This window comes from Teleopsis dalmanni, chromosome 2 (assembly GCF_002237135.1).
Source record: "Teleopsis dalmanni isolate 2A chromosome 2, ASM223713v2, whole genome shotgun sequence".
Classification (NCBI taxonomy): domain Eukaryota; kingdom Metazoa; phylum Arthropoda; class Insecta; order Diptera; family Diopsidae; genus Teleopsis; species Teleopsis dalmanni.
This window is the reverse complement of record NC_051847.1, coordinates 179762225-179780438: the sequence shown is the minus strand read 5'-3', so window position 1 is coordinate 179780438 and position 18214 is coordinate 179762225. Positions and strand designations below refer to the sequence as shown.

The following is an 18214-nucleotide window of genomic DNA, read 5'->3' as shown; positions in this document are numbered from 1 at the left end:
CGACATTTCCTATGATTTTTATGAGACAATATCTGTAAATTAAGTCTTTACAGAATAAGAGAATAATTCGGATAATCAGCTTAGGTGCATTCAGCTGAGCGTTATAGATGATAATGGAAAATAGTAATTAAAATAATAATCGGGGTCGTCATCAGTACTCAAGCATTTGTTATATTATATTCATATGAGGTAACACAGTTGTAAGAGGCCTGCGCTATTGTAATATATATAGATCTATTGTAACCACAAATTTGCTTGGCCATATTAAAAACGTTAGATAGTGTGTGGTAAGAGAAAATTAAATGAGAAGTAAGGAAATAGTATGGGAATAGGTATTACAATTAGGAACTACTTGCAGTTGAAACTGGATTTTGGTAGGGCGATGATTATTAAGACCAGATAAAATTTTGGATCTGTAAAAACACATGTATGTCAAAAAATTTTAATTGAGTTAAGGGGGTGATTCATTCCAGTAGTTTCATTTGACGACAAGCTTGGGATTGAAATACACCAGCATTAACTATGTTAACTAAATGAGTTTCGATAAGAATAGCGATTTAATTTAAAAATCAATTATATCAAAGCAAAATCATAACGCTTTTTGGTGCATTAAGGCTCAATTTACGTCCTGCTGCAAGTAGAGGTTCGTTTATAATGTTCAAAGCCAGAGGCAAAAGTGGATAGGAAGAAGTTAGAGTCGTTAATAGTCCCGGTGGCAGACTTTTCAGGTCTGCCGAAAAACAAAAATGAGGACAGTTCACAACGTGTATGAATTTGCATTTCCATACAAGTTAAATAGGTCGCTAAAATAGTAGTTAGCAATATATATCATTGTGTGATAGTAGAAAGAGAATGTGCATCTATCTTAAATATTAGAAAATAAAATAGTGCCATTATTTATGTTTTATTATTAATTCTTTTTGACACAAAAGAACACATAATCACTTACTACCAGGGTTCGTATTTGCTCACTCATGAGCAGCTCAGGCTCATGAGCAAGAGCCAATTTTTATGTGAGCCCAAAATTGGCTCATGAGCGTAAGCCCATAATTGGCTCATATTGAAGAGCTGCTCACTAGCGTGAGCCTTCAAGTTGCTCATATTGAAAAGCTGTTCATGGGGTCTCACGAGCCGAGAAATCACAAGCACAATTGTTTAATAAAAAACGATTTATTAGTTTATTTGCTTTATTTATTTTTATAAACTTTATATGTGAAAATATAAAATTTCATATTAAAACAATATAATGAAACAATAATTTGAATTTGAAAAACAAATTTATAAAATATTATTATTTTCCACAAATAAACAATAAAAATATATTTATTGTTTATTTTAAGAACTTTGATTATTTTCATATTTTAGTTAGTTTAAGGTTATTAATATTTTTAATCTTTTTTAATGATATGTTTTCACAAAAAAAAAATAATAGCAAAATCTTAAATTGGACGCATGAGATCTCATGAGCCGCAGCTCATACTCTTGCTCACGAGCGTGAGCCCATTTATAACTTAATGGCGGTTCTTGCTCCTGAGCGTGAGCTCTGTAGTTGGGCTCGCTCATGGGCTTTGTAGTTGGGCTCGCTCGTGAGCGTGAGCCATCGTATGAAAAGAGTTTTTTGCCGGGTCATGAGCCGTGAGCAGAATGAGCCGAAATGAGCCGCTCATACGAGCTCTGCTGGTATGAACTGTGCTGCTTAGTGAAAGAACACCTATTGGATTTAGAACATCTTCGATTTAGTTTACGATTAGTTAATCATAAATCCGCAATTGTTGTAAAAATAAAATATTAAATAAATTTTTTTAGTTTGAAAATATTTATTCATATTTATTATTATATTAAAATTATTTTCTGATACAGTTTAACTTAGTTCTGTATTTGGATAGGTTTTTGGCACATCTTTTAATTTTGTCGTTCCTTTGTATTTTGGACTGCTACTTGGTTAGGTTTTTGGTCACGTTTTGCATTCGAATTTTGGTTTCATATATGATTTTGATTTTGTTTTTAATATTGTCGTTTGAATTGTTTTTTTTTCGGTTTAGTTTTTGGATTGGTCTTTGGTAGTATTGTTGGCTTCTAAATGCTTTTAGGTTTTATTTTTTTATGTGATTTTTTATTATAGTTTGTTTGTTGTTTTTGATGTTTATTTGGATTTGGGTTTTTTTTAACATTTTTTTTTTCTAATTTGTTTTTGATATACAATTTGTATTGGCTTTCGATTGGGTTTTTGGTTATAATTCGGATTTGGGGCTTGATTACAATCAATTTTTCTAATTGGTTTTTGGTATACAATTTGTATTGGTTTTTGGTTATAATTTGGATTTGGGGCTTGTTTACAATCTATTTTTCTAATTCGTTTTTGGTATACTATTGGTATTTGTTTTTGATATACAATTGGTATTACTTTTTGTTTTGGTTGCTGGTTATAATATGGATTTGGATTTTCATTACAATCTACTTTTCTAATTTGTTTTTGATATACAACTTGTATTGGTTTTTGATTAGGATTTTGGTAATAATTTGGATTTTGATTACAAACTTGTCCTGGCACAGGTTTTTTAAGTTGGTAACGGTTTCCACTTGAAATTGGTGGTGAAAATCCACTGCTAGCAAGAGAAACTAAAGCAAGTATTAACCACAAATCCACAAGAAAATTTTTTGAGTAAGTTTTGTAAAAAGTTCTAAGTCTGATTATCCTTCCAGCAAAAGTCATCATCTTTTTTGTTAATAATTTTTACCTCACGTTAAATAAAACTTTAATGCATTTAAAAATGCTACTAACTATTTTCGCAAATATTTTCCTACTTATGTATCTTGTAACTTAACAGCTTAATAGCTTTTCAATGGATTTCGAGTCACATATTCGTGCCCATGACTAAAAAATGAAATAATTGAGCAGATTAATTTGTAATTCACAAGATTTTTATCAAAAAGTTAAATATAACTCATTTTTAACAATACTACTTCTTCTAGTATAGTAAGAAGAAAAATATAAGGAACAAGAATGTGTACACATATATATTATTGTTATATAAATGATTTATTTTGCATTTATTTACATTTTTATATAGCTCTTGACTTTATAATAACTTTGGGCCCAAAATTGCGAGAACAATGTATATAATTTATTTAAAATTTTATATGCATCATTGCATTTAAAGATACATTTTTAAGAGCAATTTAGGATATATTTTCTTTAACGTTTTCTTTGTCTGTTATTGCTGGTCTGTACTCTCCCATTTCCAATCACTCCATGGTACGCATTCTTTACGACTACTAAGGAATGCTGTTTGGTCGGGACATCGTATTAACGTTGCTGGCACGTTTAATTCAGAACAACTCCAGTATGCAGTTGGATCCCAAGTATTGCGGAAAATGCGAGTTGTTATTTCTTCAACAGTTGTACACTCCGGTTTTCCATCGCCAAGAATGGAAGACTGGCAGTTAGCAAATGCAACAAAAATGAGTGCTAGCCATAAACCTGAAATTCATACAGAGATATCAGTAAAAACTCTTGAAAATCTGTAATAGTTTTACCAATAAAGTATCTCATCGTTAATGAGTTGTGTTTTACGTGTGTCATGGAAAACTTATAAGATCTTGAAAATGCTACTGAATTTATAGCAATTATTTTTCCCATTTACATTTAAAGATAGCTAATATCTTTTTAATGTTTTTTGTATAACATTTTACCTTTGTAATGCAAATGACATGAATGACAAGAAATTGATTAAATTGATGTTCTCTAGTATTGTACAAGGTTTGTATCAGTGAGTCAGGAAAACTATTTTTTGATATGGTACAAGTAATTTATAATTTTCAGAATTGTGAGCAAATAAATTTAAAAAAATATCTTGTAAAATGTAACTTTATGATTCTTGTAGAGAATCTCTATTTTTAGATCTGAAAATTATACTTTAGAAAGTTTATATTAATATACAAACAATAAAATTTAATTTAATATTTAATAGTAAAATTTAGCATTGTTTGTGGATTTATCGTTGAAGAATAAATAAATTCAAAAAACCAAATATATTTTTAATTATTAACTTTTGATACAATATAAGGATTTCGGCACAAAAATCAAACAATAGCCCTAGCAATAGCGTAGGGCACTAAATGGTTCGGATATCAATTACAGCTGAAGATTAAAAACTTAGTTCTAGTAAACACAATTGTCAAAATTATATAAAAAAGTATTAATTTACTATTGCTTTAAAATTACATCAGGAATACAATTTTTGTGGTTAGTATTTTTATAAAATATTCTTATATTAAAAAATGTTTTACAATCTTCTTCTCGAGTTGAAACATTTCAAATTGTGGTTCATTACAATGTACCGTTGATACCATAATAATAATACATTGAACCTTAATTATTTTTACCAGATTATATTAATAACTGAATAATTTTTATGAAACAGTTTATTAAATAATCTTAATGAAATCAATATTGTATACATTATATATACTTTAAAAATTAAATAATAAGCAACATGATCGCTAACCTGACGATATATTAAAATTGTTCTCGCTAAATCACATAAATCGGAATAGAAGAAATTTTTGGACCAACGGTAGATAATAGTAATAGTCTAATAGTCTGATTAATTTTGTTGATGCATGAAATATGGTAATATGCTACACTAGATTCCTCTATCGCGATATTTAATTCCCTCTCTCCTTGATAATTAGGTACGACAACAGATTAAAAAATTCGTGATTGAAATAAAACAAGCTTTAAGTGTGCGAGACGTAAGCTCGTTTTGTGGTTCAAGCATCAACTTCGAAGTTTAACCGCCAACAACTCGCATTTCTATACATAGGAGCACTCAAAGCATTCGACGCTCAATTGTCTAAATGATCGAAATACCGGAAGACAATGGGAAGCTATTTCTCAATTCCCATATGTTACTTTGTTTTTCAACGTTTCTCTCGTTGGAAAGCCAATGATACGATGATGAGTGAAGCATTAACTTGAGAGAATATTTGGTTACGACTACAAGCAGCATAGTGAAAATGTAGAAAAAACATTTCTCCAAGCTTATTTGAAGAATATAACAATCTTGCAAAGTCCATGTTGTTTTACACCGACTAAAAAACAACAAAAAGCCAAGCGAATATGTCGATAGGGAATATGCATCGATTTATCTGCAGAATATGGTTGGACGAAAGCATGCTCAGAAATTGGAATCATTGGAATCGTCCTTCCACTATTGATAATATATGTAGACTGCCACAAGTCTTAAAGAAGAAAATAAAGAAATAAAGACACAAAGCATATGTTGGCAAATGTCAAATGTTTGCTGGCGATTATACTTTCGAGTCTTACGAGATTCTTACCTATCTTATGACATGACTGACAACAAGGATGTCAGCTTGGAAATCAAAGAAATAACCATTATAACAATAACATTTTAAATATAGAGTTTATTTTCGACCGATAAACCTGTTTCTTTACATAGCATTAAAGCTTTTGAGAAATCGTACGCCATGTTTCCGATGGAGTGATCAAGTTGAGGGAGTACTACGGCATTGCAGACAGCGTATATATAGATAAGGTGCCTGAATAGAAGTGCTACGTCAGGCTAAAATCCGATAACGGGTTGTTATGGCCAAATAAGTAAGTAAATAAATTTAATATAGAATACATAATTTTTAAACATATTTTAAACATATAAATATTATTTCCACTTCATAAAACTTTTTGTTCTTTTTCTAAATATTGAATATATTCGATTTCTTTGTCCCAGTAATATTTTATTTTTAACAAAATCGGCCTTAGGTATATAAGTTTTGTAGAAATATATATAAAACTATATAAAATTTCATTTTTATGTATACATAGATATGTATAGATAAATAGATATATTAATTTTAAAAAATTATATATTAAAAATATGTTTTCCGGCGAAATAAGCTTAAATTCCATTTTGAATTTAACGTCGATATTGCCGTGGCGCACAAGAATAACATATGTTCTTTTCTGTTTGCGGCGAATTTTATTAAAATTTTGTTTCGGACTGTGCTTCAAATTGTAAAGTAATTTCTGTTAAAAATGCTTAATAAATAAAATTTAAGTTAAAATTGTTCCTAATTTTGTAATCAAGTGTGACTTAAATATTAAGTGTCCGAAAAAATGCGTCGTCGTGCGGGGTTAGGTGCTATACAACAACAACAGTTGGCTGCTGAAAAATATAAGGATAAGGGCACTGATTTGCAGGAGTCGCAATTGGAGCAAATGACTAAACAAATGGAAGTATTTAAAGTAAAATTGGAAGAATTTGCTATGAAACATAAACAGGATATACGAAAAAATGCACAGTTCCGTAAACAATTCCAAGATATGTGTGCAGCGATTGGTGTCGATCCGTTGGCTACTGGCAAAGGATTTTGGAGTGTTTTGGGCATGGGTGATTTTTATTATGAGTTAGGTGTGCAGGTGGTAGAAGTGTGTTTAGCAGCTAATCATAAAACAGGTAAGTTATCGTCCTATTACTAAGTAAATTTATAAAATTTCTGTTTTTGATTTGATTAAAGGTGGACTTATGGAACTCAATGAATTACGTAGACGATTGATATCAGCTCGTGGCCAAAGTGTTACACATCAAGAAATTACTGATGAAGATATATTAATAGCAGCAAAGAAACTTAGTATTTTTGGAAATGGGTATGCTAAAAAACTTTAATTGAAATTTTGTTTATTTATTAAGAACTTGGGCTAAATATAATTTAAAATCGATTTAAAATTGTTTCCCAATCAAGTCATGATTATTATATAACTTCAATTTTAAACTATGACTAAATTATGGTAAATAAGTTTTGGGGGGAAGTGAAAATTAACCGATGTCAAGGTAAAGAAATCTTGTCACTTCGATATTGAGGAATCTTAAGTTTATTGCGGTTGAATTAGTATGTGCTTAAGAACAGTTAATTAGGTGGACGATGTGAACAAAAATCTTCGATTTAGTTTACTGTCCAGTAAGCATTCCAAAAGCATTATTTTGTACCTATTATTTTGTCGATTATACTAGTGTATTATCGATTATACTATATTATCGAATCGTAGAGAAAGAGTCAGGAAAGGTTTAGTATGTACAGCTTTGTTTATATTATAAAATTTAATTTGTATATATTATTTGGATATAAAGTTCTGTCTAAACATTTTTATTTAATTACTTTCACAAATTTTTCTTAGTTCTCAATTTTTAATATATCTATTTTTCATTTAGATTTGTAGTGCATAAGGTTGGTAAAGGAAAGTACATGGTTCAGTCAATACCAGGTGAACTAAGTATGGAGGAGACAACCATACTTACAAATGCGTCTAATACAGAACAAGGCTGCATTACAGAGAGTATGTTAGTTGAACAATTAGGGTATGAAATTATAATATAAATTATGAGAGAAGAAATTTGCAGTTTTTTCTATATATCTTTCAATTTAGTTGGAGCGAATTTCGTGCAAAACAATCACTAGAGAAAGTTGTAGGTGAAGGTATGTGTTGGATTGATACTCAAGATACTGAAACAAGTTATTGGTTTCCAAGTTTATTTCCTGGTAGAACAGCGCAAACTGCTTAAAATAAGTTTTAAGTTAAAACATAAATAGAATAAATTTTACAAAGAAATATATTTTGTATATGTTATCATTTATATAATTATAAAATAGAGTGTTTAATTTTTAGTATGTATTAATTTGCAAAATAACAATAAAATAAAACTAAATTTAATCATATTTTAAAGATTTAACTATGATAACAACGCTTTATTATCTATTTTCATCGCACAGAAATTGTTGCAGTTTTTTTTGCAATTGTGCATTTTGCTTCTGTAGTTTATTAACTTCGTCTTCAAACTTTATTGACATGTCCGCTATAATCGATTTGTATCTATAAATAAAAAATAAAGAAAAATTATGGTATAAACAAGATCTAAAATTTAGCTATCATACTTATCATTAAGACTTTTATGCCTTTCCATATATTTTTTTATTGTTTCTTCGTGTTCTTCAACGATTCTGTCACAAAATAAATTTTAAAAAATATATAAATTGAAATATATATAAGCATAATAAAATAAATATTATTATAAATAAAAATTAATTGTAATTTAAACAAAATATACCTTTTCGTTTTTTTGCCTTCTAAAATTACATTATCACGTTCTATTATTTTGGCTTCAAGTTCATCCTGAAAATTTTGAATTAATTAAATTTATTATGGATTGAAATATTCTTGACTAGTGTTTCTATTAGCTAACAATGAATAAAATAATTTTTGTATTAATGTGAATTCATATAAATATACATTTGAGCGATTTTTCTAACATCACCCAATTTAAGTAAAACGATATATTATATTCTTCCTAAACCAACTTACTAATATTCTGGCAGCTGTGGATAATTCATTTGTTAGTCTCGTCGTTTCTGAAATCGCATCTTGGTATTTTTTTTCAAATCTATTACAACGTGCTTGGAGAATTTGATTGTATTTTGCTTGATTTTTGCAATTATCGCTAAGCTAAAAAAAAACATTTTGCAGAATAAAAAGAACAAAACTGAATGCAAATTTTTACCTTCTCTTTAATGCATTTAAGCTCCTTTTCCTTGAGTTCATATTTTCTTTTTTCCGATAACATATCTTCATCCACTTTTTTTGATGCTTCATCCATTACTTGACCAATAGTTGACGCTAAATGTTCACATTCTTCTTTGACTACCTGCTCCCGTTGAATTGCTGCCTCTTTCTCGGTGAGAGCACTATCAACCACATATAATGTCTCTTCAACTTTTTTCAGAGCCCTTTTTTCACGTTCTACTCGATTATCAAGGGCTTTCTCTAGGTATTGAAATTTCTCTTTCAAATCTAAATAACAAGCTTTCCAAAACTCTACACCTTCTGAATTTTGTGGCGTACTCTTATCAGTTAAACTTTGGATTTTACGTGATTTTTCTGCATTTAATGTAAATATAAAAATTTTTTAGAAAATATATTAAAGAAAGTAATCGAAAGAATATTCTAAAACACGGTTGTAGGAAACACAAAAAATTATAACAATTATCGACTCCATTTATTTAAGCAATTATGCCTACTACTGAAAATGTCTTTTAAATATTATTATATTTCAACGAAATACAACAAAAAGCGTCCTAAAATTAGGTTGATTATAAATTAATTAATATTTATTATAAAATATGAGTAATTCACAAAAAAATTAAAATCCATTTATATATAAATGAGAATAAACAATAGCCAACTTGATAACTTTGCTAAAAACGAGAAAAAAAGGAACAATCACATTCTAATGAAAAAAATGGATAAAAGAATATACCATAAAATAAAAGCACTTACTATAATTCTAAAATCATGTATAATATCAAATAACAGCCAGCACTAAAAGTTATATATTAAAAAAACGAGATAAAAACGAGATAAAATTTCACAAACTTTTGTAAAAAACCGTTGTACACAAATTTTCAATGTTAAATAGCAGCTAAATGGCAGCTAATAGCACTAAAAAGCGGAAGAAGAATTGCATAAACAGTTTCTGTAAAAATTCTGTGTTATAATATATTCAGTGTTATTATATTAACATTTATTAATCCTTCAAAAGAACAACAAAGCAAATTTTCGGTTTATTTATATTAATATTTATTTTATTTTTTATTATAAGTTATTTTTATTAACTTAAATAAAAATAATAAATTACAAATTCGAAATTTTCTAGTATAATCCTTTTATATTTCCATAAGGTATAACCACCACAGTTCTTCATATAACTGGGTCGTAATTTACAAGAGAAACAATCATATCTCCGTAGCATTGTTAGAATATAATCAATCTAAACTGATTTAAATCTATAACTGAATATTAAAAATGTATTAAGGATGAGCGCCTACTAATATATGTATTATGTCTAAACTAATGCTTTGTTGGGAAACTCTACAAAAAATGTTTGTTTTTTTTTTATTTTTGACCGTTCACTGTTGTTATTTCTGTCATTTAAAGATTATTTTTTTGCAAATTTACCATAAGTGGAGCCCCTCGATCTCAAGTTCCGTGGAATACAGCACGCAGGAAACCCACTTAACGTATGAGATAGAATTTTGAATGCACGAATAAAATAATATGACGGAAAAGATGGAAATGGATTATAAGGCGAACCTAAGATTTAGCATACCTTTACTCTTGCAATTTGAAGGTAATTTTGTTATAAATTTACCAGTCGTAGTACACCTCAGTTTCATGCAGAACATCAGGTAGAAAACACATCTAGCGAATCATATTAGAGAAGTGGGGTGGATATAAAAGTTACGAATTTGAATAGAATTTTGATAATGGTGAGATAATATGAAAGGGACGAGAACGAGTTAAAACTAGTCTAAGAGTTAGCCTCTTATCGGTGAGCAATACTATGTGATAATTACAAATCTTAAGAGATGTAGTATCTCGTGACAAGTAGTTTCAAAAGTAATTATTGTTGCACGATAAAGTCGTCTGTCTTTTTAAAAGATATTAGGCGAAGCCCTATTGAGAATCGAATTACAATAAAGTTGCGCCTCTCATGTGCAACAACTTCTACCAGAAATTGTTTTTATTGCAATAGTGAAAATGCAATACAGGAGTGCAAAAATTAACATCATTGAATATATAAATATAGGTATTATTATATAGTATAACGTACCTTCGTTTCCTTGCTCTAAAACTTGTATTTGCATACGAAAAGCTTTCTTTTGTTCCAAAAGTTGCTGAATAATTGTTGCTTGTCGTGCCATCTCATTTTTTTGATTTCCAACAGTCTTCTCAAGTATCTTTATTCTAAATTCTTGTTTTTGCTTATCCTACAGGGAAAGAAATATATACAAACATATAAATATTATATTATATTTCAATATAAGTTATGTATATTTACATCATCATAGGTTTTTGTTATCATATGATTTCTAAATGTTTGTAATTCCAATTCTAGATTTTTTATAGTAATTTGTGAACTATTGTTCATATCACGAAGCTCCTTATTTTCCTAATAAATTTATAACATTTTTTGAAAATTTATTTTATTGTTATATAATATATAAATATATATATAATAATGTATACATATATAATAAGAATGTAATAATTGAGAAATATAAATGATTGAAATTATTGCTTACTAATTGCAAGTATTGTATTTGTTTCTGAACATTTTGCAATGCTTCAGCATTATACTGATTTCTTGTAGCGTCATCATGGGTTTCAGTCTCCAGAATATGTTTAAGGCGGTCTAATCTCGTTGTCATAAGTTTGTTTTCTTTTAAAGCGTTAAAGATTAAATCTCTTAGTTGGATCTGTTCATTCTATTATTTCAAATTAAACGATAAATTTTATTATACAATAAAATTGTTTTAATTACATTTCAAGTCAAATCTTTTGACAGTAATTAATAAAAAAAAAACATCATCTTCTTACTGTAAATATTTTTAAGTCAATTTCTGTTTGACTTATCAAATTTTCTAAGCTTGCTTTGATATCCATTAGGCGTGGTTCACTGAAAGAGATTTATTTTGTTGAAATTGAATTATATTTAATTGTATTGTGGCATACTTACTCCGCGGTGTTTTCACCTTTGGACTTCGAAGACATTTTCGCGCTTTACGGTTTTTCAAAAAATTTCATAAAAGTTTGTAAATAATATATTTTTTTTTATATTTAAATACTATAAATTTTGTTATAAATCTTATCTGTGGATTCATTATGTATACCATACAAAATCTAAGGTTTGGTTTACACTAAACTGTTTTCAACCCTTAACCTTAATTTATTGAAAATAGTTAGGAGAACCTTGTGTTTTATGTTGGGCCAGTCATGGTTGCTATGGCAGTTTTGTTAAATCACAATTTCAATTTATTATTCATGTTTATTTTTTGTATAGTTAACAGTTTTGTTATAAAAATCATAAGTTAATTTAGTAATATTGATGTTATTCAATACAGCTTCGGCTCAAAATGCCACTTTTCAATAAGAAATTCGACAAAGTCGTTACTCCGCGCACAGGACGTTTAAATATTGGTGTTCCTCCTATGGTGGAAAATTTTGATAATTACAAAAATATTTCATTGAATTTGGGCAGTAAAGAGCTTCGTTTCGTGGATGGCATTTGGATACAATCAACACGTAAAAGTGATGTGGATGATGTGTTACGACTTAATCGACGAGTTAAGCAATTAGAGGATGAAAACAATACCGCCAATTTAAAAATTGAAGTGTTACTGGATCTACTGGCAGAGAATACTACAGAATTAAATTCGATGAAAGGAAAGCAAAAATAGGTGCTTATTATAAGAAGATACAAATACCATATATCATATAACAAAATCTATTTAATGTTCAACAAATTAGTTGTTTGTTGGTGATTTATTTCACACAAAGACTAATTTAATTCACAAATTTCTATTATATTCTGCCAATAAATATTCATTATAGTCAAAACAAAGGTAAAATTTTTATTTCCGTTTATTTATTCATTAGTTTTTAAAAATTGTTTATGCATTATGCATTTTTGCATAACTATTTGATCAGGCTTGTTCGCATAATATATAATTTTGTGTGTGAATATTGGTGAAAAAGCCCGAACTTGAACAAAAACACTGTAACCAAAGTAGAGAATTTTAGAAAAAAAAACTTGTCTTCGTTTAGTTGGTAAAGTAACAGTAATGTGATAGTAATAGTTAATGTAATAGTTAATTTTTAATTTATTTGATTGTTTCATGTAATGTATAATATATATAAAGCATATACTTAAATTAATAATTATTTAAGTTTTATATTTTTGTATAAAGTTTACTAATTTTCAATTATTTATTTTATTATTAAACGGTTTTTAATTTAAATTTTTAAAATAAAAAAATATTTATATTGTTTTTGTATTTATTTCAATATATATTATTATTATTATTTGAACTATTGTCGTGAAATCGCGCAACAGCCGCTAAAAATTCAAAAATTATTATGTTCTAAGAATTTATTATAGTATTTAATATAATTTTAATATTAGTTGTACCAAAACAGCAATATTAATTAATAAACACAACAATATTAAAAAAAAAAATAATTCTTATTTAAACAAACTATTTTTTATTTGTTAAATATTTATACATTTATTTATTGTAACTTCTCTTCCAATAAGACTAACAATAAGTTTTAAAATCTTATCACTAAATACATAATATTACAATTTTTATTTTAACTATACATTGTATAATATAAAATAAAATAAGTAAACCTTATAACATGAGTTAAGTTTCATTGGTGTGAATGTTAGGTGGTTTATTAAGACAGCACATAAACTTTATCGGATTACTAAAAGGAAGAGTGTGGTTTTTACTTCAATCTACTGAATGTTAATTAATGGATAGACGGTCAGCTCTTTTTAGACGGGAAGTAGTCGATAAAAGTGCGAGATTCCTAGCTGAGGGGTTAACACGTTCTGTTAACTTTCATTCCTAATATACCATGGAGCATCAGTGATTGTTCTCAGTACTTTTGACTGAGCTCTTTGAATAATTTCAATGCTAGAAGCACTAGCATTACCAAATAACTGGATACCATAAGTTAATATTCATAATGTTGCTGTAATACGAGAGTACTTTATACTCTAGGCACAGGGAGGATCTGTTATTAATGAGCCAGTGCAACTTAGAGGCTTGGCCCTGCATTTGTATTTTTTTGGCTTCAATAAGCTAGCGCCAAGTTAGTCGACTGTCTAGGTGAATACGTAAGTGCGGTATATTATCTGCTTGTTGTATGGGAATGTTATTTAGTAAAATTCTTGAACATATACTCCGATTCAAGGTAAAAATGATGTGTTTACATTTTAGTTCACTAATTTTAATCAGCCATTTTGACAACCATTTCTCCACTCGAAATAAGTGAGATTGAAAAATAAAAATATTGCATTTTAAGATTAAAGTACTTAGTAATTTTTATGAATAAATAAATAATATAGGAATAGGAATAAACAGGGTACCAGTTCAACGGAGCGAAGCACTGCGACCTTGGTTGATCTTTTGTGCTGTAACAGATCCTAACCGAACAGAAGACTTTCTGCCTTCCGAATGAAAGTCACAATGTCAGCCGTTGATGTCAGAAGGGGAGAGTAGGTCTCGACTCAGTGACATCATCCCAGTCACAGAGAATGTGACTGAAAGTTTCGTCTGCTTCCAAGCAGAGTCGACAATCTATTTCTTCGGACAGACCCATTTTGTTAAGGTGATAACGTAGTCTATGATGACCAGTTAAATATCCCACTAGGAACCTCAACTCTGTTCTGCTGAAGAAGAATACCTTACTCTAACTGTAGGGATGAATCAGCTCTTTAACCTGACGGTTATCTGGAATATCGTGCCAGTAGCAACTTCTCTCAGCTGAAAATCATTTATCAATCAGAGACCTAATTTTAGACCAACATAATCTACAATATGACTCCGGTCCACAGATTTGAATGGCAGATCCTGATCCCGCAATACAAATAAATAATATACTTTTAAATAAAATGCAAATTGAATATGTTTTCTGCTCCAAGTATAATATATTACATTTCTTATAACAATAAATAGTAAATTCTATCAAAATTAATAAATAAAAATCCGTAGCAAATATTGTATACGACAATTATTTAATCTTTTATATGACAAAAAAATTTTACACTAAGTAAAATATCAACTTAAATGAAATAATTATTTTTAGCAGTGTACAACCCGAAACACTTAGCAAAGATTTGTCCGGCTACACGAACGATATACGAGTACTGTCTGTGTGAAAAACCCGAAGCGTTGGTGTCGCACACGCGCATCATTTCAGTGGACCGGTAATTTGAACCAAGATTCTTCTATAAACAATGAATATTATTCAAAGTTTCGAATATTGAGAAAATGCTTACTTTTGCAAATTATCATATAAACTTCAGTTTGAAAAGAGTATTATCACCGCAACTATACTGGTCAGTGTGTGTATTTAGAAAAAAAATTTAACGCAACGTAGGCGAATTACTTTCAGTTGTTGGAGAGATATCGTTGAAGCAGTGTCGTTAGCTATAAAAATAAATTAAAAATAAATTGTGTTTATATTTAACATCGGATAATGTAAATTTGTTATATTCAAATATACAAAATTAAAATAAATTAAAAGGTTCTATTTAAATTAAAATAATAATAAAAAAAATTTGTCAAATGTGATTAAAATATTTGTAATCAAAAAGTTAAATTATAAATATTAAAATAAAAAGTTGCAAAAATATTTAAATTTATTTATAAATTATATTAAAGACTTTTCAATAATGATAAATGGAAATCTTTTGTCCAGGAAGCTGACAGTTTTAATTTAAATAAATAAGATTTTTGTTTATATATACATATATGACTAGAAAAGTATGTCGCAATGTTTATCGGAATAATCTTCATTTGAAATAATTATACACGAATTTATTTATCTGTATATGATACGGTTTATTATAATATATATAATTTTAATTTTTGAGACAATTTGTTTTTGATTTGTTATTTATAAAAATATTAAAGTTTTTCTATTCAAGAACTATTAGCTCCTATGGCAGAGATATTAAAATTTGACTGACCAATCGCTTATGATTTTTGGATTTTGCTATGTAAAAGTTATAACTCTTACCAATATGTGTAAAAATATAAGTGAAAATATGTTTGAAACTTTAATTTATAAAACAAATATTGGGTTGAATATAAAGTATTTTTATTTTCTCTTAAAAATCAAAGTTTTTTTTATTTTTTCAAAAACTATTTAATTAATCCAAACATGACCCATTGTAATGGTCGTGATCTTTGTCATTGTCATTACTTAATTTTATTATTACTAGGCAGAAGAATTCTACAAAAAAAAATTGTCTTTAAAAAACTGATATAGGTGTTTCGGCAAATTCGCCTTAGCCCTCATAAGGTAATATAGCTGCATTTCCTAATAATTTTCTCGAATGAATTTTACGGTAATGAAAGAATATCACAAAGATCAAAGTAAATCTGGAAATGTCCTGAGTCCATAAGGTGAATGCATTGAAACTCTTAAATTAAGATTTTTAAATACTTCTATGTCTATACAGACAAATTCTAGGTGGGAACTCGTCTTCGAAAAACTGACTTATGTACTTTTCACAATTATTTTCTCAAATGAATTGCATGGTAAAGAAAGATTGTTTCAAAGATCAAAGTAAATACTAATCTGTCTTGAGACTATATGGTGAATTTAATACTAAAACTCTTTAATCAAGATTTTGAAATTTTTCTACGGTCAACAAGTATATATATGGTCAAGCACTATCTTGTTATCTTTTCTTCAAATTAATTTCTGATTTATTAATTTTGAGATTAATTTTTTTTTTAATTTCTTGTTCCACCTACATTAAGTTCTGATAGGGGCGGTAGTAGCTCATATTCGATGATAGTCTTGCAATCATACTAAACACAGATCATCATATTTTTTGTTGTCAATCGTTTTAATTTTGATTTTGTTGCTTTTTGTGCAATTTGAACATTCTTCGACTTTAGCGATGATGTCTGCAGGGAGAGTGCAATTAAAGGTCAAAGCGGGGTTAATTGCATTTGCTAAAAATATGAAGTCATAAATGTACCATAAAATGTAGAATTTCTGTAAATTTTTATATTCAGTATTAAAAAATCATATATTTATAAAAAAATTTTGAATATTGTATTTAACCATCAACTAATTGCGACAACGGAAGTGAACTCGTGTTTCAGTGTATCTCGATAAATGCCTGAAAGAAAATTTAAAAATAAATGCTAAAGTGATAAAAATTATAATAAAAAAAATATTCGCCAAATGTAGTTAAACATTTCAGCTGATTAATCCAAGTTTGTTTGTAAAATATTATATTATAATTAAAACATAATTTTTTTGTTTTCTAAAATTATTAATATTCACACTAGCGATAGCTTGACGCTTGAAACTAATTTCTAATAGAAGAATGATGGATTATATCTCTTCAATTTTAAGCAAAGAAAATTATAGTTTTTCTGCTGGTTGAAATATATATACATGCAATATTATATTACTACTTAATACTTATACTAACTTTTACATGATTTAACAAAATAAACTTCATCTTAACCTAAAAGCTGCCGCGGGTGTAAATAGGTCCTTCCGTTTGTTTAACATTTTAGGCACACACACCCTAAACAGCTTTTAAAGATGGCAAGCAAAGAAACTTGTACAAGCCCTGTAAAAGAATTTATAGCACAAGCTGCATTTACAAAAAGTTGTTGAAGACCCGAAAGGCCTAATACTAATATCTTTGGTCTATAGCCCTCTTAAGCACGTAATCGAAGGGAAAGAGTATGGAAAGTTTTTTAAAACGGTTGGCAGCGTTTTTAACTGGAGGCGATTTAAATGCAAAATTTACTTATTGGGGGTCCTTGTTTTACTGTTACAAAAGTTCGTCAACTTTATAAGGCTATTGATAAATTTAATTCCCATTTCTTTAGATATTCTTTCATACTGGTGAGCAGGCAGTAAAAAATAGATTTCTAAATCAGACTACATAGAGATCTATGTAGTAAAAGGTATTGCATATAGTATGTCAAAATGATGTACCTGTTTTGAGTTATAAGTGGAGTATTCTTAATAATAGTAGTAACTTACCCAATATTACATTCATAACCTTCATAACCATTAAAGCGACTAAAAGTATTTCAAAAGAATGGGTTTTGATCAATTACTTAAGAAGCTATAATAAAATTGCAGCCATTGTTACTTTAACATTTTAACTTGCCTATAACAATCAGTCTGGAATCTAATTAACTTTTTAATAGATCTACAGACTGGTTGAGCATATTCATTCTATATGTGAACAGGAAAAGTTACCCGGCAGCGTTCTTTGATGTTCCACAAATATTAGAACACGATGGGGTCTTCTTAATTCTTCAAAATGATAATTAAATGATACTCCAATTCGTTTCAAATTCCTGATGTTTCTATAGATTTTTATAGGCTATTCGTAGGCTTTCTCATGTAAGTCTTGTAAAATCATGATGGTGGAGCGTATGTTAATTACATAGAGCCCATTGGTATAAATCTAGAGTGTTATACTCTCATATTTCTGTTTCTTTTCCTGCAGTATTCATTTAACCATTGACTATTCTTTATAATGAATTATAGACAATAAAAGAGTTTTGCTATTCGTATTTGTTT

General features: G+C 28.4%; 4 protein-coding genes across 4 annotated transcripts; 2 read left to right on the top strand and 2 right to left on the bottom strand.

Annotated features, from left to right (window-relative positions):
- Positions 1 to 3153: 3153 nt before the first annotated feature.
- On the bottom strand, positions 3154 to 3614 carry LOC119683809. Its single transcript, XM_038097674.1, has 2 exons — positions 3538 to 3614; positions 3154 to 3481 (listed from the first exon to the last, which is right to left on the bottom strand). Exons 1-2 carry the CDS (start codon positions 3581 to 3583, stop codon positions 3216 to 3218), a joined length of 312 nt encoding a protein of 103 aa, XP_037953602.1. The 5' UTR covers positions 3584 to 3614; the 3' UTR covers positions 3154 to 3215.
- Positions 3615 to 6002: 2388 nt separating this feature from the next.
- Positions 6003 to 7640, top strand: LOC119679922 (vacuolar-sorting protein SNF8). Its single transcript, XM_038092516.1, has 4 exons — positions 6003 to 6479; positions 6541 to 6670; positions 7233 to 7379; positions 7448 to 7640. Exons 1-4 carry the CDS (start codon positions 6140 to 6142, stop codon positions 7581 to 7583), a joined length of 753 nt encoding a protein of 250 aa, XP_037948444.1. The 5' UTR covers positions 6003 to 6139; the 3' UTR covers positions 7584 to 7640.
- Positions 7641 to 7745: 105 nt separating this feature from the next.
- Positions 7746 to 11399, bottom strand: LOC119684476 (cingulin-like protein 1). Its single transcript, XM_038098520.1, has 8 exons — positions 11158 to 11399; positions 10914 to 11024; positions 10686 to 10842; positions 8577 to 8953; positions 8381 to 8521; positions 8127 to 8191; positions 7954 to 8019; positions 7746 to 7891 (listed from the first exon to the last, which is right to left on the bottom strand). Exons 1-8 carry the CDS (start codon positions 11281 to 11283, stop codon positions 7771 to 7773), a joined length of 1164 nt encoding a protein of 387 aa, XP_037954448.1. The 5' UTR covers positions 11284 to 11399; the 3' UTR covers positions 7746 to 7770.
- Positions 11400 to 11732: 333 nt separating this feature from the next.
- Positions 11733 to 12429, top strand: LOC119684474 (protein chibby homolog 1). Its single transcript, XM_038098519.1, has one exon. The coding sequence runs from the start codon at positions 11989 to 11991 to the stop codon at positions 12310 to 12312; it is 324 nt and encodes a 107-aa protein (XP_037954447.1). The 5' UTR covers positions 11733 to 11988; the 3' UTR covers positions 12313 to 12429.
- Positions 12430 to 18214: the final 5785 nt, after the last annotated feature.